This window comes from Aythya marila (assembly GCF_965140915.1).
Source record: "Aythya marila genome assembly, chromosome: 15".
Classification (NCBI taxonomy): Eukaryota; Metazoa; Chordata; class Aves; order Anseriformes; family Anatidae; genus Aythya; species Aythya marila.
The window spans coordinates 5914305-5941643 of NC_139056.1; the positions used below are offsets into that span (position 1 = coordinate 5914305).

Here is a 27339-nt window from a genome sequence, read left to right on the forward strand (position 1 = left end):
TGTGTTTATCTCTTTGGATACTGCTTCTGTTCAGCTGCCTTATCCACATCCATTGGGGTTTTTTCTCTGAGAATCATGAATGCCTTTGATACAGACTCTAGAAAACCACTGTAGATAGTGAAACAGGCTAAAAGATGGTCTGACACAAGGCCAGTCAGCATAAGCTGGGATATCACAGCTGCTTATCCCAAACTGAAGACAGGATCATCAATTTTGTTAGCTCAAATCACACGTACACTGGCTGAAGATACGCTCACTGTGCACACCACCCATTTAGGTATGAGAACCAGTCTGTGATGACAAAGGCTCCCAGGCATTTCAGACACTGCCTGCTTTCCCCTCCGAATATTTAATGTGAAGTTTCATTTAAAATAAGATATGCACATCTAGTCTGAAGCACCAGAACTTAAAAGTATTTATATATATATTTTTTTTAATTGTCATAATAGCCAATTTCTTTTTATGTCACAACTAGAATTACCCTGTGTTTTGTGTGACTGTTTATGGACTTTAGAGAAGCAAAATCAGCCTTGAAAACAGCTTCACCTTGTAAAAACCTCAGTCATTTGCCCCTCCCAATCAAGAGTTGATTCTCACTCTTTCCAGAGCAATAAATCTTTGCGCATAGCTGAACCGTGATCAGATCTGTTTTAATATTACAGGCCACAGTTGATGCAATGTTGAAGGCTGATGCTAACCACAAGCTGAAGTCTCTCACATCGCCATAAGCTAATCTTGGTTCAACAACATCATTGAGATGTATTGGTCTGGAAGAGCGAGTGACTGACAGCTGAGCTCGCTACAAGGAGAACCACATCACGGTTCAGTACAGGTGCTGTTTTATCGGACAGCCTGGAGGGAAAGACCATGCGTGCTTTTATGCTATGATGCAACCGACACTCAACAGTACTGCTTGAATATCAACTATTACAATAAAAAGACTAAATTATCATCTAACTTGCAGTAGTAAGTCTTTATCCTCCTATGCTTTAATAGGAATGAGACTATCGTAAGGTATTGCAAGGGTACAGAAGAGTAAGAAATGAAGATCTACAGGATTAAATTTCAAACACAGAGAGGGACTTAAATATTCATTAAGGAAGAAAAAAAATGTTTCTCAAATGAACTAATATAATTTCTTCTGATTCCAAACATATTAGTTTTAACAATTTTAATTGACAAATTGAGGTACCTTGCTGAGCTGGGAAGTAGCAATCTGATTTCAAATCTAAACATATATGCCATGCATGCAAAGGATGCAGCTTTGCCCTCACTGTTGTGAAGTGAGAATACACCAAGCCTGGTCTCAGAACGCACACAAAAGCATCAGGCTTCAGTTCACTAAAGTCAGCGATACCAAACATGTTCTAAAGGCAAAACCACACCTCTCCAAGTAACAGAGCAACTGACTCGTGCTAAGTGAGCTGGGAATTAAACCTAGAACCACTTGCAAAATAAAAATCCCTCCAATAACGGCATGATTAAATGGTTCAGCACAATGCAAAAAGAAAGGCAAGCACTGTCACTCTTTGCCTGTACTAGCAGAGCTCCAACATCAAAAAGTTATGGTTTTGGTTTTTATTTTTAAGAGTGAAGATCTCAGGAACCCTGACTGCTCTTTTCTTACCTCCAGCATTACTACACTGCTGCAAAAGAGACAAGATACTGGAAAACCAGAAAGCTCACTGTTTTAACAGAAAGCCTGCAAACAGAAGAGATCCCTTACCTTCCCACGGACTGCTGCAGTGGCTGGTGTTCCTGAATGAGAGCTCAAACCATGCCACTGACCAGCAACTTTTGCTACCATTACAGACTGTCAATGGCAGCTCCACAAGACAAAGAGAAGCTTCTTAGCAGTTTGTATCTCGTACAACCCAACAAAACTCAAATTTGGGACAACAACAAAGAAAAATGCTGTGGCATGTGCAGAATTTAGCATTTTGGTTCTGTATTTTAGTAAGATTATGCAAACAATGCCCTAGCCCTTCTACCTCACAAACAGCACTCTAAAACCATTTGTTTGGGCTGCTCACCTGCGAGGACAGATGGGTTTGTTCTTGAAGGTGGCCAGCTGTAGAAGTTTCTTCCTTAACTCTTCTTTCTAGACTGTCGCTCATGCCATGGGAAGGAGGCTTGACATTTAGCTCTGGCTGGCCTGGTGATGGCTCTAGATATATTTTTGAGAGTATCTTTGTCTTTATCAGCTTTCTCCTTTCTTTTTTACTGCCCAGCTCTTCCACTAATGATGCTGTATTAAGCCAAGAGTTCACTCTTTCCTTGGCCTGTTGCCTGCCCAGCTCTTGCTCTTCAAGTCCATCTGTGGAATCTGCAAGAGGTTCTTCAGAAAAAACAGCTCCCTTTTGGCCTGGAATTTCTTCAGCATGGCTGGCAAGACTGGAAGTCTCATCTTTAATCACCAGTACATGTTCTCTTGCACTAACTTGGGCACCATCTGTTTTTTTCTGAAAGCCAAAACTTTTCAGATCTCCATTCCAGATCTCCCATGGATATCTTCCTGTTTCCTTCACTTGCTACAGGTAGAGAAAATACACACATGCACAAAGTCACATCTCCCTGAGCTAAAGAAGCTGACAATAAACCAAAACAAAGTGACTGGCAGATAGCAACTCCAACTCAGACACCATCTGCTAGCAGCACACACCACGTCCATCACAGAAAACAGTAAGACTGTTTACTTTGCAAAGACTATAGCTTCAGGATGTGCGAAGCGCCCTTGAAATTAATTTGCCTTACATCTGCTCATTACACGCCACTTCTTACACTGAGATAAATGAATGGGGATAAAGCAGCGCAGTAAGTTAGTTCTTCCAGGACAAAATAAGGCCAGGTGGCTCCTCTCCCAGCTTCTCATGACACCTAGTCTTCATCAGTGCAGATGCAATGTAATCATTTTATCTCAGAACACCGGTACAAGGGCTCAACTCCCTACTCATCCTCCTTAGTACACTGCCAATAGGAATTCTGCTTTTTCTAGGTATGTAAAATGGTGGCTGAAACCATTTCAAGCTGTCTAAAACTTAGAAGCCATTGCACAGCACTGCTGTTAACACACAGCTGTGGCTTCAGCTGAGCTGCAGGTAACATTCCAGTACTGAGCTTATTATAGAGAAGTCCACAGACTCAGTGAGCAGCATCGCCTGCCTTAAGGGCTCTGTGTTATTGACAACCCACGAATACTTGCGTGGTCTTTCTGACTAGAAACTGGGCACCTGTTCTCACATGACAAACTGTGCCTTCCCACTCCATATGCACCATCATGTGCATTAACCATAATAAAATTCATTAGATTTAGAAGAGACTGAAAGGTTTCTTGAGACAGGACCACAAGCAAAGAAAAGGCTAGTACTTCACAAAGAAAAGGTGGGACACACATCATCTTGAGACAGGACCACAAGCAAAGAGAAGACTAGTATTTAACAAAGAAAAGGTGGGATACACATCACTAGGATCTAAGGTGTGCCATAGCCTTAAAAAAGGTAAAAGGAAAATAATGAAAACAAGATGATGGGACCAAAAAAAAGTCTGAAAGCACACAAGCAGAGAAAGCTTAAAAGGGTCGCTATATATAGAAAAAAAAAAGACCTAATTTCCAACGGGAGAAGGTACTGGGGACCATGTTCTTCTGTCACGCTATTCAGCCAAATAGGTCAGATAACAGCAGCTGCCTACACCGGAGAGGAGACGAAAAGGGGGTTACAGTAATACAACCTGCTCACAACAGCCAACAACCTGCGTGTCAGCGTCTTCCAGGGAGAACTCCAGCAATTCTTCTGACAGGTCAGGAATTAAGTTGGGATGCTCTCGATGGAAGATAAAAAGCTCCTCATCACTCTCACAATCAGACTGTCAACAGAGAAGAAAAGTTAAATAGAAGATTAAACTTCACTTAAATGCTTGTTTTGTGGTAACAAATTCTATGTTGTCACCACCCAACTGAAGTTCAGAAACCACCATTTTCTCCTCAATCACATCTCTATTAGACAGCCTGACACTCAGCAACCTAGACTGTCTTAAAATAGCCTAATATTTGAGCAAGCTACAGTAGTAAAGAACAGGTAAAACACTGAATTGCCCCAGAGTGTGGTAACTAACAGTCCTCTGAGCAAAGTACTGAAAGGGGTGTGCAAGCCCTGAAGATCCTAAATGATTCTTTTTACCGCCTTATTTACCCCTTGGGAAGCAGCAAGAGCAGAGCTGCTCCCTAAAGGAGGATCAGGCAGAAACGTAAGTGCCTCACCAGCTAGGACTCAGAACCTCACTACCTAAGAGGAATAAGCAAGATAGGCCAGAAGCAGTGGGCACGTGGAGCTAAGAACCCATGCTATAAGGTCAGACTGCAGTAAGGATGTATGCCTGAGGCTAAGTGAAAAATCAATTCACCAGTCAAAGCCTGGATCAAGGCAGATCTCTGGCTGAAGACCAGCGCTCCTCTAACAGAGCCCAGACTGAAAGCAAAGGCCCAGGGCTGAGTTTAAATAGAGCTGCTGGGCCAGTGGGTGTGGGTGGAAGCTCCAGGTGAGGCTGGTCAGGGCGATAAAGGCTTGTTATTGCACTCAAGGCTCTGATATTCACTGTTCAGAATGTAAATCACTATCTATACTCGGTCGGACAGAGCTTAAATAGTTTTAAAAATCTCTTTTCTGAACGTAAAGTGCATGTTTGACATGGATTCTTACGCACAGACAACAAAGAGAGAATAAGCAGCTTTCCTGCAGTTAGGACCCTGGCTTCCTGCTTGTCTCATTGTTTTGCAAGTGTCTATTTTCACTAAGCCACATTGTGGAGAACTCTCTCTGGCAAAATTAATTTTTCCTAATGTAGACGAAAGCGCAACGTAACTTCTTTCCCCTTAATAAAATGCATATGAAGGTAATGAAAGTACTGCAGGGCAAAAGACGCTATTTGTCAGTGCCACTTGCGATGCAGGAGCACAGCCCGCTGAGGTTACAGATCCCAGACACACAAATGCATCTTCCCGCAAGTGGAAACCACTGGGCAAAGGTGCAGCAGGGAAACCACAGGCTCAGCAGGCTACTGGTTTACATTAAGCAGGAGAGGGATTGTACAAGCAGATCCTTTGAATGTAAATTAAGGGTAGTATGTAAATGCCAAATAGACTACAGCAGTTCCTGCAGCAGGAAATTTGTTCCACATGTGATAGAAACAAAGGATTTGGAGATTTTTTATGAGTAAAAAAATGGTCAATGCGATTTATAGATTGGTATTTAGCATAAAAATACAAAGCTATCTCTCTGCCATAGCTTTATTGCACACTTAAAAAACAAGAATGACTAGAAATCATTCCTGAGTGTTGACGTTTAATCTGTACTGCATAGACACGCCTGCAAATGCAACAGTTGCTTTAAATAACTAACCCAGGATGTAGGTAGGGAGGAACTGGGAAACAGTAAGGCCATATAACTTGTCCAACACCTATGTTCCTGATAGAGCCAGGTGCAGAAAACAGGTCATGGAACCCGTGTCTCCTCTTTATCCACTCCATCACACTGTTTCTCATCACTGATTATTAATAGGCAATAAATAGCCCATGAAGGCACTTCTGACTCCTTCATGGCTCACAAGACTCCCTCTGTATCATTAAGGGGCATGCTAAATTGGAATATAACTCCTAAATAAATTTCCTGAAGAGTTCAAAAGCATTTTTTCACAGTTACATGCTTGACAATTAACAAAATATTTTGATTTGGACCTGAGGCCACTAATAATCAAGTCTTGAGACCCACTATCACCTCGGAAAAGTCAATGCAGGTAGAACTGAAGAACAAAAATCAATGTGGCTTTGTGAGAATTACAGGCAGGGAAAAAAAGTAGAATCCAGGAATCAAATACCAGACAAATGCTTCTTCCGGGGGACCACAAAGGCTTCAGGAGCATGTCTTTCCTGTGATCCTCATACATAGAAAAACTTTCTGTATGGGCCCACTGCCTGGCCAGTACATTATTAGAACGAGGAACCCAATACTCTCAAGGATAAAATCTTAGCATTTCATCTTGGATCAGTTGTATGATTCTTTCATCCTGTGTTTTTGACTGAACAAACTAAGCAGAAATGCGGGGTCATTCTGCAAGGTGTCTGCTACCCGCCCCTTCCCAACCTAGCAATATCAGCATCTGGAGAAATCAGTCCCACTTTGAGGTTCCGAAGAACACAGTGAATGATAGCAATTACACTGACAATTAGAGGTAACGCTGTGGGTTTATGCACACCGTAATGATACTCAGAATGCACAAGTACACCATTAAGGATAACATGCTAGGCAAAGATGACCTTGATTTTGAGATTTTTTTTTCTAAAAGACAGTGAGAAAGGTAGGCAGGTTCCAGTGCTTACTGTGGAAGTGTCAGAGTCCAGAGATGGGAGCTGATCTTTCACTGCAGCAAGTATAGCTCCCCACTGCAAGGCTCTGTTACTCTGAACAGGGGCTGTAGGAGGCTCAGGTGGGTGCTCTGTATCCTCACTTTGCCCTTCTGAGGCCATTAGAACAGCTTCCCTTCAATCAAATGAAAGATGAACTTAAGTACACCACAGGAAAGAAAGCAAGGGAACAACAGAACAGAGCAAGAACAAAGTGTGTGCATTCAGTGTCAGCAGAATTCTCAGCGCTCCCGGGGTTTTCACGGTCAGCAGTGAACATTAAGATCTACATCCCTGGACTCACTCTTTCCCACCTTAACTCACAGCACTCAGAGCTTTCTGCCCCACTCCCCGTACACATGCACAACTGGGGCCTCTCCAAGGCCATTTTAGCCCCTCATTCATAAAGAATTTTCAGGATTGTTAGCTGGACTGGCTTGTCATTGTGTTCTTAGGAAAGCCTGTTCTCACCACCAGCACTGGGAGGGAGGACAAGACCGACACCTCTGCTCTCTTTACTCCTCTTTCCCGTTTCCCCTCATGTTCCCCTCCTCACTGATCCAACAATAGATAAATGATTTACGCTTGCTTTTTGTCATTGGATTTGTACAAAAATAGCTGAGAACAGGCACGCTCTTGGATTTTGACCTCTTAGAGGACTTTTAAAGCAGACTCCTTCCTTGTGTTTTCCTTGATGCACAAGAGGAATCAAGGGACTACTGCTGTGCTAGCAAGTTGAATAATTAACCCTCATGGAAAACCTTTGCTTTTAAGTTTTTATGCCAAAATTGCATGGCTTCTTGGGGAATCAAAAGCAGGAATAAATCAGTACTGTTTGGCGAGAAAGGTTAAGAGGTTTGTGACTGTATGTTCCTCAGTACAGAACTAACTGTCCAGAGGATTAGACTGTTATTTGCATTGGCATGGACTGAGAGCTCCTCTGAACCCATCTTGTGTCCTGGCAAGTTTACAGCTCACAAAAGGCCACTGCAACTGCTTTATGTGCCCCTCTCACACAGTGTTTGTAAGCCTACGCTGGGATCTGATTTATGTAGAGGGGGAGAAGTCACCGAGGCTGGAGCACTGCGTTCTGGCAGCGAGCAGGAGCTCACTACGAGGACAGGGCTAACACCAAACCGCCCACCACGGCTCAAGAGGCACAAGGCCGCCTTCCCAAAACGAAGGGCTCTGGACCTGGCTCCTCAGCTGTCAGCACAGCGTCCTCCGGGGGGTGGGGAGGGGGCCGAGCCCTGCTGTGGGCGCAGAACAGCCGCGGCCTCCTGAGGAGGCGACCCCGCGCCCCCCGCCCGCCGCCACAGCCGACATTTTCTGTCACGCCCGCCTCGGCCGTTGGCGGCTCGACCGCAGCCGGCGGCTGGAAACGCGGCGCGGGGCGGCGCTCCCGGCCACGGGGCCCGACAAAGAACCGGCAGGAACCGAGCCGAGCCCCCGGCACCTCCACACGGCGCTGAGGGGACCGGGGCAAAGCGGGGCCGCCACAGGCGCCCAGCGGCCAAGATGGCGCCGGGCCGGCCCCGCCCCCCGCCCCGTCTCCATGGCAACGCGGCCCGCAGCACCCGCGCGGCCCCTCCCCTCCCGGCAGCGGCCCCGCCGCCCTCCCCCGCCACCGGCCTCGGCCCCGGGGGTCCCGGCAGGGGGCGAGGCGCGGGGGGAGTCGCTCGTGAGGCGGAGGGAGGCGGGAGCGCGGCCCCGGGGCCCCCGGCAGCGCCGCGTCACCCCCGCGCCTGCCTCGCCGCCGCCGCCGCCTCCCTCAACGCCCGCCGAACCGCCCGCCCTTCCGCGGGGCTCGGAGCCCATTGGTGCTCGCCGTGCCGCCCCCTTCAGAGCGCCGCCTCCTATTGGCTCTTTACCCGCAGGGGGGCGGGGCTTGGCTCTGCCGCCGCGGGGGCTCTTGGGGGTTGTAGTCCCGAGGCGCTGCTTCCCGGCAGCCTCGGCGCTGGCTTCCGGCAGCGGCGCCTCACCGGGCGGCAGGTGAGGGGCGGCGGGGCCGGGGCAGGGGGGGCCCGGCCGGGGCTCGGCCTCTCCCCGGGGGCTCCTCCGGTTGCGGCCGCCCGCAGCGGGGCCGGGCCCTGCGGCAGCCCCCGGGCCGCTTCCCCCCGCCGGTGGGGCAGGCCCGGGCCGCCCTGCTCGGGGCCTGGCTCGGGGGGACCGGGGGCGGCGGGGCCGGGCCGGGCCGGGCCGGGCCCTTTGCGTGGCGGTGGCAATTTTCAGAATAATTTTAACAATTCCTTTCTCTGTCCTGGTGCGCTTCTTCTGACTTACCCAAGGGTTTCTGCGGTCTTCAGCCAAAATATTCCATGTTACTACTGAAGCCCGTTACATCTTGTCATATCCCCTGCGGCCCCAAGGCACAGGGTGTTTCTGCCCTCTCTTTTTCTCTGTGGCAACCATTTATGCAGTTAAAGGCTGTCGCACATCTCCTCCAGGCTTCTGCTCTTCAGTCTGGACAACCCTATTCAGGCAGTTTGCTCTTTAGTCTTTAGGACTCTGATCACTTCTGCTCTTCTCTGTATTTCCTTCAGCTGTTCTCTGTATTTTCTCAGGTGTGTTCACAGCTGATACCATGTTTCAGTTTAGTCTGGGGTGAAACTTTTTTGCCTTTTTTAAAGTCAGGGTGGTAGGAAGGAGCTTGGGAGTCCTGAATATCCTGGAGCCAGGCGGTAGGTACAACCTTTCAGTTGTATCAGTGCTGCTCTGACATCTTGCTGAAGTTGTGTTTGTAACTTGTAACTGACACAGGGCGGGTTCTGGTAAAGGCTGAACATCTGGGTGTTATGGTAAACGTTTCCAATTAAAAAGAAGATCTGCTGAGAGAGCAGTGAGCTCTGTTTTCACCTGAACGTGCACGTACAAACTGTCATGGACTTTAGCTCTTAACTGACTGCAAACATGCGTTGTTGCCTTCCAGTGAAAGCTTTGGTTTGTTGCAGTGAGAAACACTCTTACTTTTCCTGCTTGTGTTTCGCTTATCTGCTTAGATATTTGTGTTTTGATTGTGAGGTGGTCAGGGTGTTTCTGGTTTTTCACTTGTGTTCAGCCCTATGTGTTCCCGCATGAGGCCCCTGCGTTGCCAGTGTAATAGAAATTGCTGTTATCAGGTGAAATAGGTGATGCCTTGAGAAAGGAATCAGACATTACCAACACGTGCTGATTAGGTAGAATGGGTGGTGCTTTTGTGGTCCTAGCAAGTTAAAGAAGGCAGAAGGGGAAGCAAGATATGGGAGGAATCTCCAGTGGGGGAGAAAAGAGGTCGGAGTTAAAGCTGATTTGCTTATCTTGGCAAAGCAAAAGGGCTGGTGCTTGTGAGAAGAGGACTACTGATTGTTTTCAAAAGCATGTTTGTTTTCTACTGTTACATCTAAGGCAACATAAAGAACAACTGCTGCTAAAAAACACATTTTGTCTCTCCTTCGTTGATGCCAAATGTGGCACTTGTGTGACCCCCTGATGAATTAGTCTGAGGACTTAAACTGGCAAGAAGCTCTCAAGAAGGAGAGAATGCTTCTCGGTTAGCTCAGCTGCCCAACGTAGTGTGTGGTGGGATCTGGCAAACCCCAGAAGTGCTGTATGGGAGGCAGTGAGACTAGAGGGATGGCAAAGCACTTCCCACTGGGTTGACTCAGATGTAGCCTGAAACCGCAGCTGAAGACCACAGCTGATAGATGCAGCTGTGTTGAAGAGCTTTTTATGAAGTGCCAAATGAGAATGCTCTCCTGCGAGTAGTTAGAATGATTAATTTGCAATTGCTCCCCGAGGCTAGGGATGGAAAATAAACCTTTCAGACAGTCCCGAAACTGTGCTAGCTTTGTAATTAAGTTACTGTCTGCAGAGTGGTGGGTACAGTCAGATAACAAATGGGCAGGTGCACGGCTGTTCAAAGCATTTCAGCAATTGCCAAGATTCACAGCAGTAGGACCAGGCTGCTGCTGAAGTGCGGAAACAATCTCCTTATAACCTGATGACATGAGAAAGTGTGCACCTTGTTCAGGTGATCTTAACTACTTTTGAGAGCAGCGGGCACTTGTCAGCATTAATGACCAAATTCTAGTTTAGGCAGGGCCATCCTGTGGTGCAAGACAGATGTTTCTGGTGCTTCTCCTGACACACTGATTCTTAATTCTCTCTGAATTATAAAACATGCAGACCGAGAATTGCATCCTTTTGTATAGCACTAAGCATGCTCTCAGCACTTAAATGGAAGTTTAACGTCTTCTCTTGATGAAGCTATCCAAAGGTGCCTTAGGCATGTTTTGATCAGAAGGGGAGGAAATAAAGCCGGTGCTTCTGAAGCCTTTAAAATGAGATTTGAAAGATGTTCTTAGCATTATTGGCTTTTATTTTTCTAGCGTGTTCAAATCCCAGAGTCTACTGCAGCAAGAAAGAACTGCCAGCAGAAACTCCTTGGCAAGTCGTATTGCTTCAGGCTACAAAGGCCATCAAAGTAAAGGTAGGAGTTTGAAACTGTGCCTCTGAGGTGACCTTGCCTCCAAGCCTTGGAGCTTCAGAGCTCCCGGGTGAGGCAGTGCTCAGTGCAGGACAGAGAGCAGCCAGCTCAAAGTTCTGCTTTGCTTTGGTTGCTCAGAGCGGGATGTCGGAGCTGAGTGATGAAGCCAGCGAGTCGGAGCTGCTGAGCCGCAGCCTCTCCATGTGGCATGGGGTCGGACAGATGATCTGTCGGGAAGAACTGGATGTTCCTCTGGACTTGCACACGGCCTCCTCCATCGGCCAGTATGAAGTGGTGCAGGAGTGTATCCAGCGGTAAGAAGGGGCTGGAGAGGGCACAGCTCTCTTCTACTTAGGGACTTAGGGTTTTTTTGTTTTTTTTTTTTCCCCTCTGGTTGCCGTACAGGTCTGCCTAACATTACAAGAAGGGCACACCATGGAACTCCTGATGTGTTCTTAGGCACACAGTTAAAGGGGGCAATCCTGCTGGTTAAAGACGATCTCTTTGGTGATTTGGTGGATGTTGTTCCAGAACTGGTAGGAATTCCCATGCAGGCTTCAGTGCTAGATTTTACTGTTTTTTTTTCAGCCTTCTTTCAATGTGGTGGTAGTAGCAGAGACTGCTGGAATCTGCTGTGAGCTATATCTCCAGGCCAGTAGTGCAGCTGAATTCTTTTCTGTTATTTAGTGGAGATCTGGATTTGAATAAGAGGAACTGTGGTGGCTGGACTCCACTGATGTATGCTTCCTACATTGGCCATGACACCATTGTGCACCTGCTGCTGGAAGCAGGAGTGAATGTGAACATCCCGACACCAGAAGGACAGACACCGCTCATGCTGGCCTCCAGCTGTGGAAATGAAAGTGTTGCTTACTTCCTCCTCCAGGTGCGTATCCTGTAATAAGTCTGTAAAGCCACACTGCATGGTTTAAATGCACAGGGTAGAATTCTCCATCAGTTGTGACCAAAGCTTGCAATTTGTTCTGTTGAGTCCAGCTTCCTGACAGGGATTTAAACTTTCTTGGTATCACACCACAGAGGGGCAGTGGCTAAGAGATCCAGCAGAGGGGATGCAGTAAAGAACGTTCTCTGTTCTCTTGAAGCAAGGCGCAGAGCTGGAGATGAAAGATATTCACGGCTGGACAGCCTTATTTCACTGCACCAGTGCTGGACATCAGCAGATGGTCAAGTTCTTACTCGACAACGGGGCAAACGCCAACTGCAAGTAAGGAGGAATCTATCACTTTGCAAAAGATTTCCTATTTCAGATAGGAAAGCAACAGTTGATGTATGAATGCACTCAAACACAGACAGGAAGAAGACACCTGCTTTTGTCTTCTACCCTGTGCTTTAGGAAGTGTGGTACACTATTAGCTAGTACAAGGACAGGTGACTTGCAAACAGAACAGTGGAGGCTGCCCATGTTGCTATTGCTTATTTAAACTAGTACAAGAGCAATTAGATTTACTACTGGCTTAATTATGGGATAAACTCCAAAAGAAAACAGGTGCAACTGTTCCTGAACTCAAGTTCAGTTTCTAGTTTTTGGTGTGTGCAGCAAATTCGTGTGACTTAGGAGCCACCTGTACGTTTGTGTATTGAATTGCCTAGGGACAGCAAGAGGTTCTCGGTTTTGCTAGCTCCTGAAAAATAGATTTTGGCAATTAAAGGCAGACAGGCAGCTGGAGGAGCAGCATGTTGCTGTGCAGGGTAACGCTTTCTGCATCTATTTTATTGAGATAGGCCAGAATGCAGTGTGTAATATATATATATATATATATATATATATATATATATATATATATATATAGCCAATATGCTGTATAGTTTGTGATCAGCTAAGGGTGGAGGCTGAAAGTGTCTTATAATGATATGGCAAGGAGTGCAGTGCATTTTTTGATTACTGTAGTCCATGTGTGTTTGTTCCCTTTCTAGGGAGCCTGTGTATGGATATACACCTCTGATGGAAGCAGCTGCTTCTGGCCATGAGATAATTGTTCAATATCTTCTCAATCATGTAAGTGTCTGGACAGATCTCTGTAAAGCTCACAATCTGTGGTTTAAGCCTTCAGAGAGGGAGAACCACAAGGCTAACACCATAACAGTTCTAAGTGTTGTTTAATCACTGATGGTCATCTTTGATCTAAAGTAATGAATTTCAAGGCTGTTCTAAAAGTAGCTGTTTTCTGAAGGCTCGTACTCTGTGCACTGCTAGTCTTGCACAAGGAGGAGAAAGTCTGATGTGACTGAATATTGGCTGAATTAGGAAGCAGCTAATGCAGTGAATTTACAGATTGGTGTGCTTGGACTACTGGGAATCTTAAGTCTATCCTAAAGTTTATTGGCATTCATGTCTTTTGATGTTAAACAGTTTTTAATAGCCCACTTAGCTGGTCCAGCTTACTTCCAGAAGGAGGCAGCAATGCAAAGCATTTCAGATAAAACTAAGTAGCTCCCAGTGGCAATGCACAAGAGCCATATGCCTCCTTGGGGATTGGGAAAACCAGATAGAAAGGCAACAAGGAATTCATAGTGGAGCTTGAGCTACCAAAGATGAGCCTGTATTTCTGATAGGCTTGGAGAAATGAAGACAATTCTTTAGCTTGCTTGAAGATAATTTTTAAATTCTAATAATTAATTTTTATATAATACCTAAGTAATAGTTATCTGCTCTGAACACTTCAAATGCCCATTTTTCTATAGGGAGTGAAAGCAGATGTCAGAGATAACACTGGAGCCACGGCACGGACACTGGCTATGAAGTATGGACATACGAAGATTGTGGGGTTGATAGACTTGCATGCAGCCCCAGTACCCAAGGTCTTCTGCAGGGGTCCAGGTAAACAGGTTTTAGTTCCTTCATCTTAAGGTAGAACGTGAAGATAGGTGCTTGATGTCTTGTAAGTATGGGATTTTATATATGGGGTAATATTAGCTGGTCTGTCTTGGAAATACCAGTATTTTTTTTAGGATGTAAGAGGCACAGCTCCAACACTTTTTTTCTTGCCTGCTGGCCCTTTCCTGACCTAGTTGAACTTTCACCCTCTCTTTTAACGCTTCATTTTTTATTTTCATTGGTTTTATAGGACCAGTAGTAAATGAGTAGGTACATGAATTATCATGCTGCTAACAGTCTTTGTTTGGACTACAGGAAAATATGAAGAGCTGAGTTCTTCAGATGAATCGTGTTCTGCTCCCCAGAGACAGAGACCTGTTCGTAGGACCAAGGGTCCCAGCATCCATGATGGGCCCCAGGCTTTGGCTAAGATAACAGCAGTTGGAATCGGGGGAAAGAAGCAGTCTCGCTATGGTGAGAATAGTTTGAAGCCTAACTGAGAGTCCTTCATGGTCTCAGGTGCTTTACAGCTATTTCTGTGCCAACAATTTTCTTTTCATTTGGGTTTTTCTATGCATGGTTTATACAAAAAGGAAAACAGTGAACTCCCTCATACAAGGCTATAGAGCTTCTGGTTTAAAACCAAAGTCTGCTGAATGCACTTCTGAGAGCTGGATATCGAGTGGAAAATTATCTGTAGAACAAGCACCGCTCTTACTTCAATTACTGTTCCCCCTCACTCTTGAAAACAGCCCAGCTTCTCTTTTGAGGTGGGCTCAAAGGCTTGAGAGCCCTTCTCGGCTGATGACAAAGGAAGAGGTCACACAATCCAGAAAATAACTGATAATGAAAGGAAATTTGCTACACCTGGACCTGTCAGCTTTGTTTTCCTTGATGGTTGAAGTACCACTTCAAAAAAAAAAAGTTTTCAAGGCCTTTGTAGAAGGCCAAGAGAAAGATCATTGTAGTTCAGACATCGACCACTGGATGCAGTGGTATGAACTTGCCTTCTCATGCATGTGTCGTAGCTATAGGTATTCCTCGGGCTGTTACCCAGTTTTCTGAAATAGCCAATATGGGCTTAAAAGCATAGTCAGAACTTGGTTCGTTCTCTCAACACAGATGCATACACCATGGGCAGTGACTGTATCAGCACAATAGCATCTGAAATGGTAGTGGGATGTTAGCACAGGTGCAGCAGGGTTTGTTTTACAGTGTGCTTGGCTGGGGGGGTGAAGCGCAGTTGGCACTTTGCTCTCTTAAGCAGATGTTTTTCCACTTAGTGTGGGTGTGGAGATAAAAAGAAATGCTTGAAAGCTAAGTAAGGTACAGCTCTGATATAAGGCTGTTTCCTCTGACTTTTCATCAATGCCACCATCTAAATAAAGTCCAGCTATTTGTTTGTGTGAGGGAAACTATGTATATGAATTCTTTCCCCTATGCTTTTTAAAATGGATTCTGCTAGTTGAAGTGACAATCTCTTGATTATTTTGAAATCCCTGAATGAATGCTCTTTCTGCTGGAACCTCCCCGGGGGACCTCCCTGGTAACTTGAATCTTAACTACTCTGTTCCTTCTCCCTTTTTCGTGCACACAGAGCAGGTCCCTCCTCAGGGCTATGTTACCTTCAATGATGATGGCAGCTGTGAAGCAGATGGTATCCGGAACCGGGATGTTACCTCTCCAATTAACGAGCAGGATGTGGAGAGCAGCAGCAGCAGGGGTAAATCACTGTGTTGGAAAAAATAATCTATTTGCAAAGCTCACCTGGGTGTGGGACCAGCCCCTTGGCTTCTGTGTTCACTTTCTGATCTGTTTAGCTGTTAGGCAGCTGTGGTCACTGGATCTTCACCTCTGACCTGAGTCTGTAGCATCATAGTATTGTACCAGTGGCCAGAAACAGGTTGTGCTTGACCCTTCAAGCAGAGAGTGAGACGCCCCAGTGGGCAGGGAGAGGAAAGACCATTCTGAATGCTGCCTTCACCTCTCTCTTTAGTACTAGGACTGACCTTGAGAAATCCCAGAACCTGGAGTTGGAGGGGCAGAAGGGAGGCATTCTGGAGTGAGTAAGACACTCCCTTTGTAAAAGAGGTCCAACAAATTGCCATTAATATGTTGGGGGCTGAAGTATCTCCCTTCTGAGGAAAAGGCTGAGAGCACTAACGTGGTTTAGTGTAAAGAAGAGAAGGCTCTGTGGGGATGTCAGTGTGTACAAATCCAAATGGAGGGTGTGAAGAAGATAGATCCAGGCTCTTTTCATTGGTGTCCAGTGACAGAACAAGAGGTGGCAGGCACAAACTGAAATTGCCTCTGAACGTAAAGAAACAGTTTTTACTGTGAGGGTGACTGAACACTGGAACAGGGTGCCTAGATGGGTGGGAGACTCCCTTCTTGGAGATGTTGCCGTTACGTGATTCTCGGTGACTAGCTTGAGCGTGGTTTGGGACAAGATACCCTTCAAGATACCCCTGACTGTTCTACGATTCTGTGAAGCAGCACGAGGAAAGCATCTCTGGGCAGTTCCTAAACTAATAGAGGGTAATGTGGCACTGTGCTGGCTCTGCTCAGAGAGATTTTCCATGGATTTCAGTAATGGGAGTGAGGGCTTATTGTAGGTAATAATCCACTTGTCTACCCTGTCACCAAGAGCCTCACAGAAATACAAACATACACTTGGCCTTCCTGCTCTCTGAGGTACTAAGCAGACTAGGAGAAAGACTAGTGCATGGGATCAGACTTGTGACATATCTGTCTCAGAATTGTCTTGTAATCATGAGTACTGCACGTGAAGGAGAAACCCATAACAAGACTTCCTTTATGCCTTCCAGGAGACTTCCCTGATTGTTGTGTGGCAAAAATAGTCTTGAGTGTAATAAAGCTCAATCTCAAGACTTTTTTTTTCTTGTTCTTTTCCAGAGGATAATGTTTTCTTCACCAACAACTTAGCAACCATCAGGAGCAGCAGCAGCAGTAGTGAATGCCTGACCAAAGCCCTGGGGGTCAGCAGCGAAGGCTCCTTGGAAAGCAATGAGGTGAGGTTGTCCTTTTTCCTTTCTCTGCTTTCAGTTTGGCCTGTGCTGTCACCCTTCCACAGCCTCCTATGATTCTACCTCCACAGAAGGCTGCATTACCAGGCTGGGTGAGAAAAGGTACATGAAGGCACACGAAACCAAGTTTCTGTATTTGAAGATTACACATTGGTTTTTGTTTGATCTCTGTCTAGTAGCCAACTATCAAAGCATTCACTCGAGTAGATTTTTGATGTTGAGTGGATGGTTTTTAAGCTCTCTCTGTTGCTTCTGAACTCTTTTTTTTGAGCAGTATCTATCTAGCAATCTGTAAAGGACATCCCTTGCTAGAGCTGGGTCAGTCCTTTAGCGTGGTGAGATATTAGGCAGTATCATAAGATTTGGAGAAGCACAGTAATGCTACATTGGCAGTGTAAAATACAGAAAAGGATAGCAGTTATTCAGTGGTTCAAGTCACAGCTCACACCCCAGAGCCAGCTCTGGGCGGGTATGTAGAAGGGTTGGGAACACAGATCCTGTTTCTTGAGGTGCTTCTCACAAATAGGAACTCAGCGCGTTGTACTGGTTTGGGGAGGATTTGGTGCTGCTCTCTGCTCCCGCATGCTGCTTCATAGGCTGGAATTGCAAGAGCCTGTTAATTCCAGGCCAGTCTAGAGCAGTGCTATAACAAGGTGCCATCTTGACAGTGATTTGATTCAGCCCTTTCTAAAAAGGTTTATATTCATCATTGCTTGTGTTTGTAGACCATTGTCTGGATTTAGAGCTTTAAGCTTGGAGCCTGCACTTGTTAGACGTAGCGATCCTGGCACCTTTTGCATGACTGTCCTTGACCTTTACATTCCCTGTTGTGTTCTTTCTTTTTCAGGATTCCGACCACGCAAACAGTCCTCCAAGTCGGAAACAAGCCAAAAGCTTTAAGGTCAAGAATCGCTACAGCAACAGTGATAACCAGTGGACCCACTGCCCAGGGAAAGCTGGAGGCTCTAGTCAGCACCTCATGCTTCCAGAGCCCCCTGCCTATACAGGACCCCAGGTAACTGAGGACAGAAAGCTATCTTTGAGATGATGCAGACCACATCACTGTAGCAAGCCTGGGAGGTTTCTTTGAAATTGTTCAAGCTGCTTTCCTGGCCTTCTTGGATAAAAGGAAAGTTGTCATCAAAATGTCTTTGATGCCAACCCCCTGCCCACTATCAAGTACTTGTGAAAGAGCAATGTCTTGTACAAAGAACTGCTGGTTTAGGTGTTGATGTTGCTTGGAGGGATATTGCAGATCCTTCAGGGCTGTGGTGGGCACTAGGGCAAATGGTGGGCCATTAGCTGTCTCTTCCTCAGTTGTTACAAGAGGTAGTAGCTGCAGTGCACAGGCCAGGGGAAGTCATGACATGCTGGAACCCAGGAAGGCATAACAATTACAAGAGGAAGCAGATGTTTATGGTGAAGACGAGAGGTGATGCTGTTGTTTGTGAGAGCATAAATAGTTTTTGTATGGGCTGCAGGACCTGGCAACGTTCCTTGAGCAGATTGGGTGCCTGAAGTACCTGCAAGTGTTTGAGGAGCAAGATGTTGACCTCAGGATCTTCCTGACCCTCACAGAGAGTGACCTGAAGGAAATAGGCATCACGTGAGTATCTGTCAGGTAGTTCTTATCTCTTCCCTTAAAATTACAAATGCAACCTGGTAAAGAAAGCTTAGCTGGTGAGTGCTTCTCTGTTTTGTAAGTCTCCCACACAATTTTGATATCTCTTAGTTCTTGGCCACAGCAAGCTTTTGTTGTGGACGGTGCCCTTGGAAGAACCAGGAGGTTGCAAAGGTCTTCCAGGCATCCTGTTGGGCACGGACAATGCAATGTTTGCTCCCTGACAGTTTGTCGTTCTCCCACCAGCCTGTTTGGACCCAAGAGGAAGATGACTTCTGCCATTGCCCGATGGCACAGCAATGCCCGGCCGCCCAGTGATGCCCTGGAGCTGGCCTATGCAGATCGGCTGGAGGCTGAGATGCAGGAGCTGGCCATTCAGCTGCACAAGGTAAGAAGTCTGCCAGGTGCTGCTCAGTGGCTTTTCATGGTCTAGTGAGTGACCAGTAGTGTGTTTCTACATTCTGCCTCTAATGGACTGGGGTAAAGGAACAGGCATAACTTCCAGAGGACACACTAGGTGTTGAGTAGATCAGTTAACCCCATAAATGCAAATCTTCCCCTCTGCATCTACCTGAGAACTAAAATGAAGGGGGTGAGGGGAACTGAATACCTGCTTTTTCTGGTAGCATCACTTCACATGAAGTTGTGCAGCTATCTGCAGATGGGCTTCTACTGATTTAGCAAATTGGGTCTTCCGCATATCTTTGGTAAAGGAGAGCAAGAGGAAATTGTAACTTTGGAGCTGGTCTTGGTGTGGATAGGATCTGTGTTCAGTGTATAAATCTTGGGCAGTTCCATTTCTGCTGGTTTTGGCACATTTCTGCAGGGACCCTCTGGTTGCCAAACCCATTAAAACAGCAGGGACATGTCAGAGGAGTCACTATGAGAGTGATGCACAGGACTTGGAGTGATGCACACTACTTGCAGTGGAGTCATCTGCCCTCTTTTCTCCTGCAGAGGTGTGAAGAGGTGGAGGTGATGAAGGGCCAGGTGTGCCAGGAGCAGAAGCTGCGTGCAGTGGCCGAGAGCTGTTTGATGGAGCGGGATGAGAGCTGGAATGCCATCCAGTGCCAGCTCAGGGAGGCTCAGGCCATCACCAAGGATGCTGGGGTCTTACTGGATCAGATCAAGTAAGTTCTTCCCAGCAAATGTCACTGAAGCTAATGGGGAAAATGGGGATTTGGGCTATGCAGAGATCAGAGGTCATACTGTCACTCTTACAGGTGATACCTTAGGGTAAGGCAGGACAGCTCACAAGGCATCTGAACTCATTCTGGATCCTCTGTGGCTTTCTCTAGTGGAAAGTCATGGCCATGTGAGCAGATCTGAACCCTTGATTTATAAATGGGCTTCATTTATAGAATGAATATTTATATATTAATTCATATAAATGGCATGAGTTATAAATGGGCTGTTTTTCTCAGAGTGCTGAGCGCTCCTATTCCAACTCAAAGTTGAAGGATCTCAGCTCCTTTGGAACCAAAAGCCTAAGTGCTTATCTGAGGCCCAAGTAATAGGGAGCATGTGGCTTGGTGACTGCAAGAATGCAGGAAAGAGTTTCTAACTTCTAAAGAGTATCAAAGGACTTCCAGTTGCCAACCCTGGCTAGTTAAGAAAACTCTTTTAGTAGCTCTGATGCCTAACAGAGGAAAGCCTGCCCTGCCTCTGAGTTCAGTCTTCCCCTACCTGCTATAATGTCCTTTGTTGCCTTTGTGGTACTCCTCTCCGTGCCCCAGCTGAGCCCCTGTTCTGTCATGGGCCCTGATCTGTCAGTCGATAGGACTGACGTGTCCTTGAAAGTGACAGTGGTCCTACTGCTGCAGTCTCTAGCCCAACAGGGAGAAGGCTCAGCTCGCTTCCAAGCCAGGGATTGGCTTCCAAAGGACAGCAGAGTGATATTCCCAGAGCACTCTTCCCACTGAGGAGCTGAGGCTGCACTGTTTGAGCTGATAGCATGATGATGTTAACCAGAGAACCTTTTGTGTGCCCCTGATGACTGTCCTGAGGTAGCTTCATTTGCCCATTAGAAACATTGGACTGGGGTTGATTCTCATATTAACCAGATGCAGCCCCTGGCTTAGGCTTTCTCCTGCTCACCCCACCCCCTCCTTCTCTTCTCCCCCCGCAGCTCCTCTGTGGACAGGGGCAGAGATTGCTGTGGAGATGGGGCACAGTGGAGAGCGCCCCGAGCTTTGTCTGGGGCACGTCTTCCTCTTCCTGGGAAGGAACAAGGAGCAGTTTGTAACCCAGGGCGTTAGATGTGGTCCCTCGGCATCCCAAGCAGGTACTTGCAGGATGTAGGAGGGCACAGACCGGCATGCTGTTCCAGAAACCACCCTGTGCACTTCTGACAGGCTTTGTCTTGTTTGGCAGATCCTGTCAAGCAGAGCTGTCCTCCCGGCTAACCCAAGAGCAAGCAGCTGGCAGAGCGCTGGACACAAAGGTGCAGCTGGGAACCGGTGAGAGTTGAGTAGTGTGTCTGGGGAAGAAGGGGGAGAGCTCATCAAACCAAGGAAACAGGAGCAGGGGATGGGCAAACGGTGGGAGACCCTAGAGCAGGCTGTGTGCTTGCCTTTCAGTGCTGAGAGGGTGAGGCTAGGTGTGATTTGGAATGCTAGGTAAGCAGGTAAATGCTTACGTGTAATAAAAAAAAGTCTCGCTTGGGGAAAGCATCTGAAGTATCCAAGGAGTTTGGGCTGTCACTGCAGCAGAGTTTCTCTGAAGCTCTTGATCTCTAGCAAGGCAGAAGTCCTGGGGTCTGGTAGGTGTTTCTGGATAAAAACGTAGAGCTGTAGCACAGGCACTCAGTGGCAGTCGTGCTTAAAGATCCTGTGGCTTCACCTTCCTGCACTGCACTGTGGGCCCCTCAGGTGTGTTACTGCACTGTGCGCTAGAGCAAGGTCTGAATCAGAAACAGTGGCTGGTTCAGTGACCCCGTCTGGTGGATCGTGCTGCTCATGTAGTGAGGCAGACGGCTGTACGTGGCTGGGTAGGGTTGGCTCTCCAGCTCCCGATCACAAGGAGCTAGCAGATGGTCCTGCTGCCCTACATGATGTGCTCTTCACTGCTTGTGTTTTAAAAGTGACGTAATCAGAGACGATTTCAGTCTGCTACACTTAATCTTTGAGATCTGTCTTACTGTGCGACCAAGCCAGTATTTGAGGGGTGGGGGAATCACAAGTGGTATAACTGGGGGAAAAAACTCGGTTTCTGTTGTGGGCAGTTCCAGTTCCCTTCACATGTGACTCAGAACCCTCAACTGGAACCACTTTAGGTGTAGACACCTCACAGCAACACCAAGCCCTTGTCTCCTTTGTTGCAGAGCATGCAGATTGACAAATGTGTTTTCTTTCTTGCAGTGCGGGAAGGATGGCCACCTTCCTTGAAGTCTCTGAGCTTGCCTGAGCTGTCAGCTGTTCTAGAGAAGTGTGTGGGAGAAATGGGTAAGGTGGGGGAGAGGACGCTGGTCATGTGAAGTGACTGTTGTGCTGGAGGGGAGGCATGGTGGGGCAGGCTTCTGATGGTTTGGCAGTGGTAGGGGTTGGAGGGAACAATCCCCTCTCGTTCAGGGAAGTCTCCCAGCTATGAAGCTGTTGCAGGCATTTTCTTGCACTTACTCTCACTGCAAACACTGGGCTCTGCCTTGGCATCTGCTGACAGGTCCAGACTGAGAGAAGGGGATCCATAGCCCCCTGTGTTCTCCTTGCTGCTGTCCTCTCCTGCTGCTCAGTGATCAGAGCTGCATGTGAAGGGGTTCCCAAAGCATGTGCCCTGCAGACAGGAACTTGTCCCAACAACAGGCACATTTTTGTTCCATGGGCCCTGCAAGGAAGGGGATGGCACAGAGGCAGGATAATGGTGGCTGAATGCAGCCTGCAGCCTGTTCTTTACCACTCGCTGGCCTGTTGCTAACGATGAGTTTTCCTTTTGGTTTGTCCTCAGGTAAAGCTCTGCAGACTGTGACTCAAAACCTCCAAAGGCTCCAGGCCCCAGGGCAGGGCGGGCAGAGCTGGCTAGAGCCTTAACAAAGCAGGATGGTGAGTGGGAACTGATGACAGCTGGAAAGGGCTGGGGAGTTGAGGGAGCATCATTCCTTGCAGCAAGCAACAGCCACCTGTGGCTTGTGCCCAGTGCTTGCTCAGAGCATCCACCCTGAGGCGTTACTCCCGTCCTCACGTGCCCTTCGACTGGCTTTTTATTTGGAAAAACCTGTCTTTGTGCCTCCCTGGAAGGGTAACTGTCCTGTTTTTTTCCTGGTGGCTGCAGGAATACTGACGTCGGGTGACTGTTCCACCCGGAAGCTGAGTGTGCCTGGGAGAGTGAGCGTGAGCACTGTGCTGGCAGCACCGCAGCTCTGCTGAGAGCTGGCTGATGTGTGGAAGAAGGTCTCGGCCATCAGAAAATGTGCCTGGGAGAACGAGGGACAGCAGAGGACAAGGACTCAGCAGCTGTATGGGCCTGACTGTTGTTTAGGTTCCCTGGAATGTGTTGTCCATACTGGAAGGTTAAGTTAAGAGGACAAGCACTGAGCCCAAAGGGTTTATCTGCCTTAAGCTCCCCGTAGCCTTTGTCATTCAGGGCTGCATGGTGTTAGAAAGCTGACAGCTACCTACAGCAATCAGCTATCCTTTTCAGAATCCCCTCCTGCAGGCCTCCAACACAGGTGGATTGGTAGTTGCTCAGGAGCTGACACAGAAAATGTATCTGAGGCAATAAGGAGGGCAGGCTTGTTGTGGATGAGTAAAGTGAGCAGAGGGGGTGATGTTTTGCAGTGAGCTCCAGAGAAGCTCACACAGCCCTAGTCTCTAGCTGGAGCAACTTCCCTACTGCTGTCTCGGATCTGTACTTCAAAATCTCTCCTAGCCAGCCTGCCTTGGTTCAGTTCAGATTCTTGCCTGCCTCTGGGGTCGCTTTTGATCATGTTTTTCACTCCCAAATAACTGTTTTTTTGTGGTAAAAGCTTTGTGGCAGAGACTCCAGTGGTCAGGTTTGTCGGTGCCAAGATCCCAACACTGACAGTGGTTGCAAGGCAGATGTGCCCCTGGAAGGACATGAGAGGGAAGGAAAAGCTCAAGACTGTTTGGTCTCCTTTGCCTCTGGCAAGCAACAGAGTGCCAAGGCGGGCAGAACAAGAACAGAGGAATAGATCTGTCCCCACGCGGGAGGCAGATTTAAAAAAAAATAAAATAAAATCATATCCCAGTTGCAGATGTAGCTGCAGTGCTAAGCTTTAGTCCCCAGCTTTGCCTGCCTTTGGTTTCCAGGCTTCAATGCTAGGAAATAAGGCTGCTGAGGCATTCTTGTGTTGGCACTTTGTGTGTTTTCAAAGGGCAACCGCATGGTGCAGGAAGAGGCCCCCTCCCAAGGGGACTGCCCGGTCTCTTGGAGCTGGGCAAACAGCCACAGGGGCTCTGGTGACAGTTCCATCGTAGAAAACAGCTTCCAGCACTGTGCAGCAGCTCTGTTCCTGCCTGTTGCTGAGTCCAAGGTGGGTGGGAGGTGGGGAGGGAATACCTGTGGTCTGACCGTGGCCTTAACGAGTCTGGAGAAGTCCCCTTCTCTTTGCTGAGAAGGGAGAGAAACTGTGTTCTGAGTTTTGTTTTGTTTTTTAACCTTCAGCGTTTGTGATTAAGTGCAAAAAGCCATCCCAGCTCCATCCTTAGCTAGTTATCTCCTTCTGATCAACTGCCCAGGTCTACTTAGGCTTGAAAATGAGTCTGCCTTTGGTGAAGGTGACATCCAGTTGGGCTGTCCCAGTGAATCGTCCCTGGGGCGCTGAGGCAGGTACGTACACCACTTGGCACACCTGCACTGCCGCAGCCTGTATGCACCTGGCAGCGTGCTCAGCTGGGGAATGGTGCTCCCTATTCATGTTTAACTCTTGAAATGAAAAAGCTGCCTTTGTGTGCCTTGTTTGGGGAATGACATGGGTGTATGCAGGTGCCAAGTGCTGCAGGCAGTAGGACAAGGCTGCAGGAGCTTTCATACTGAAGCACTGTTGTTGTGGCAGAGGCAATTATTCTGAGGCAGCATCCCTGAAAGCTGCTCAGGGTACTGAGGACATGCTAGGAGCAGGATCTGGGGCCTTGTCCTTCATTCCCTGTTACAGAACGGGAAGGCTGGAGACTCGCAGTGTAGGTGTGAAGGAAGCCCAACAGAAAAGGTTCTCTGGGAGCCCAGCTGTAAAGGCTCAGAAGGGTGATAGTGTCCCAAGGGGGACACCAGGGAAGGGGCTTTATAGAACTGTGTTCCCTTGAGGAAGCAATCCCTTGAATGTGTGCCTTGACAGTATTCAGTGCTGAAAGGGTGGCTGTGCAGGCAGCAGGGAGTCTGGTGCTACCCGAAGTCAAGCTGTCCAAATTAAATAGCGTTTGTTGACTTGGCTAAAACAATAAAATCCGAAAACCTGTTTCTGGTGTCTGGTGTGTGGGCTTCTCAGGAGGGAGCTGGTGTAGAATTGTGAATAACCTGACCGATTTCTTTCAGGACCATCGGGAACACACGTAGTGTTTCCAACTTTCTCCCCCACGTGGCTGCAGGGCTCTGGGGCTGCCTTGTCCATGGCTTCCCAGTCCCTGCCTGGCCCCTGTTGGAGGCGATGCCCTGGCAGCACTGGCTGGGTTGGTGCTGGGGGAACTCCTGTAGTCAGGCAGTACCAGAGCTGCGGAGGAGGAGAGTGCATAGGTAACAGTGAGCGTTTTTACTTCCTAGCTGGGAACTGCTGCTTTTACACCCAAAAGGTCCTAGCTGCACAATAAAGGCAGAGGTCTCTGCAGTAGCTCAGAAATGAGTTTAGGCCCTGTTGAGTTGCGTGCTGGGGTTTTCTTAAGGTGAAATGCTGATCTGGTGCCCAGCTCTGGTCTGAGACTTGTGAGCTGTGTCAGTGTGACTGTGCTCTGCCAAACCCTCAGCCAAGTTCTGATCTGGTACTAGAGACAGGTGGGCAAGAGGAGCTCCCCTTCAGCAGCTCTTACATAAACCTGCTGTCTGCTCAGAAGTAAAGCTGCTGTGCTGAAACACAAACCAAGCTGACCTGGGCTCTGAACGGGTGGGAGTGGAGCAGAGAAGGCTCACACTTGACTCCCCGTGGTCCCTGGATCATCAGCCTGCCTGTGGGACAGTGCAGCCAGGGCTGGTCCCATACCCACTTCAGAAGCTGCTGCGAGAGAGCTGGCACCAGCTTCCCTTTCATGGTGTTGAGAACTGCTGCGTGTCCCTCAGCTTCCTCTTGCACGCAGCAGCACTTGGGAGAACACTACACGGAACCCAGGGGCCAGTTTTTGGGGGGCAACTAGCTGACCTCAGGAGGAGGGCCAGCTCTTCCCGAGGCCCTGTGGCCCTGGGCAGGCCCAGCAGCAGCTCCTGGGGCCATTCCCTGCTCGGAGAGAAGAATCCAGGCTGCAATCCAGCTCCTGGCCGGGAGAAACTACCTGCTCCCTTGTTCTGCGTGTGACTCGGCTCTCCTGGTACCAGAGCTGGCATCTGGTTTTGGTAACTGTTTGTATTATTTATCACCATGTTGACTTATTTTGCTGTTTTTGTCCTTGTGTAGCCTGTAATGTAATCCCAGGGCGGGGAACACGGGGCTATCTTGAGCGAGGAGCTCTTGGTGCCTGTTTAATATCCTGAAGTGAGGAGTGTGTGTGCATAAGTGCACATCACTGCCCTTACACATGCAGCTGCCTTTACCTTGGTGCCTGAGAGCCCTTTTCCCTCAGAGCAGACACGTGGCATGCTCTGCTTGCTGAAAAATAAACATTTATTTACATCTGAAGAGAGTCAATGTGCAAAATGGTCTCACAGGGCTTACAGCTGTCCGGCAAACCTCCTGCTTGGCCCTCCAGCTTCACGTGCCGCTGTGGCTGAGCTCTGTCCTTCCCGTGCTCAGGGCAGCTCTCCTCGAGCCGCCGTGTTTCTAGGAGGCTCAGCCACCAGCCCAGGGGCTGTGCGAGCCCCTCGCCCAGAGCTGGAGCACCGCCTGTGTCCACTTGCATGGAGCGGGGAGCAAGAGCTGCGTCCTCCCTCCTGATGGAGCAGCCTCGGCAAGGCGCGGCGCGGCAGGAGTTAGGGACGGGGCAGCACCTCTGTCCTGCTGCTGAAGGCAAGAGCCAGGGGGCTGGGGGGCTGCTGGTGGCTGCTGCTGTGCTCAGCCCCTTTTTTGGGAGCACCGGGACCAGTCCTGGACACGGAGCTCTCGGTTGCAGCCGGGCTGGGCTTCCAAGGCGAGGTGCGGGGGCGCTGCTGGAGGCTCCTCTGGGGTTGGGGTGCTCCCAGTGGGGATGCCGAGCTGGGCCACAGCAGCAAACTGGGCTCCCAACAGGCTACTTGGCAGCGAGGGGGTGCAGCCAGTGCTTGGCCCCCTCTTGGAAAGCAAAGCTCTTCACAGCCGGGCCCCAAAATGCCCAGCTTTTTGCCAGCCTTCTCTTCCCAATCCCAGGGCCTTTCCTGTGCAGGGCTCGCTGCGGAGGTGCCTGGGCCTGGGGGGCCAAGGGCAGGCCGGGGTCCGAGTCCTTCGCTCTCCCCTGCAGTGGTTTTCCCCGGCCCCACCAGAGAAGCAGCAGGGGCAGGATAAACACAAGCCCAGGTGCTCAAGCGCTGTGCTAAGCTGCGTGCGTGCCCCTCGGCTGCCGGGGGGCTCCAGGAGGGCTCTGCTGCAGGAGGAGGTCGCAGAGAGGAGGAAAGGGGGCGGCTGGAGAGCAGCGAGGAGGGAGGCAGGTGCCGATGCCATGGCCTGCAGCGGGTGGTGAGGAGGTGAAGAGCTTTGCAGGACGACTCCAGGACAGGCGTCTCGGGGTGGCAGCGAGGGCCCTCGCTTAGGTGAGGAGCGGATGCCCTGGATTGGGGCAGCGCCAGCCCTGCAGGGCCCGGCCTCCATCCTGCTCCCGCATCCTGCTTCAGCTGGGCCTCTCCTGTGCCCGGCATCGTCTGGTGGTACCAGCAGAGGTAGGTGATGGTGTGGGGTTGGGGAGCAGC

At 48.6% G+C, this 27339-nt stretch overlaps 2 protein-coding genes across 4 annotated transcripts in view; one reads left to right on the forward strand and one right to left on the reverse strand.

The window, feature by feature from the left end:
• DNAAF8 (dynein axonemal assembly factor 8) overlaps window positions 1-6520 on the reverse strand; it is a gene marked incomplete at its 5' end in the record, with an annotated part of 102615 nt that extends 96095 nt beyond the window's left edge. The window contains 3 exons of the mRNA XM_082772108.1: window positions 2034-2531; window positions 3751-3864; window positions 6374-6520. Coding sequence (XP_082628234.1) covers window positions 2034-2531; window positions 3751-3864; window positions 6374-6520 — 759 coding nt within the window. The remainder of the gene's footprint in view (window positions 1-2033; window positions 2532-3750; window positions 3865-6373) is intronic.
• A 1840-nt stretch (window positions 6521-8360) lies between these two features.
• Window positions 8361-23867, forward strand: ANKS3 (ankyrin repeat and sterile alpha motif domain containing 3). Of its 3 annotated transcripts, none has more exons than XM_082772868.1 (18): window positions 8361-8389; window positions 10765-10865; window positions 11001-11176; window positions 11550-11748; window positions 11966-12087; window positions 12798-12879; window positions 13566-13701; window positions 14014-14172; window positions 15296-15421; window positions 16615-16730; window positions 17593-17760; window positions 18227-18351; window positions 18613-18754; window positions 19324-19496; window positions 20740-20825; window positions 21726-21809; window positions 22309-22403; window positions 22633-23867. In XM_082772868.1, exons 3-17 carry the CDS (start codon window positions 11007-11009, stop codon window positions 22389-22391), a joined length of 1971 nt encoding a protein of 656 aa, XP_082628994.1. In that variant the 5' UTR covers window positions 8361-8389; window positions 10765-10865; window positions 11001-11006; the 3' UTR covers window positions 22392-22403; window positions 22633-23867. The 3 variants fall into 3 exon arrangements, 2 of the variants coding, with proteins under 2 accessions (XP_082628994.1, XP_082628995.1); XM_082772869.1 differs by lacking the exon at window positions 8361-8389 and adding an exon at window positions 8610-9078; XR_014318569.1 differs by lacking the exons at window positions 22309-22403; window positions 22633-23867 and adding an exon at window positions 20495-20650 and having other exon boundaries at window positions 21726-21774.
• The last annotated feature ends 3472 nt before the right edge of the window (window positions 23868-27339 follow it).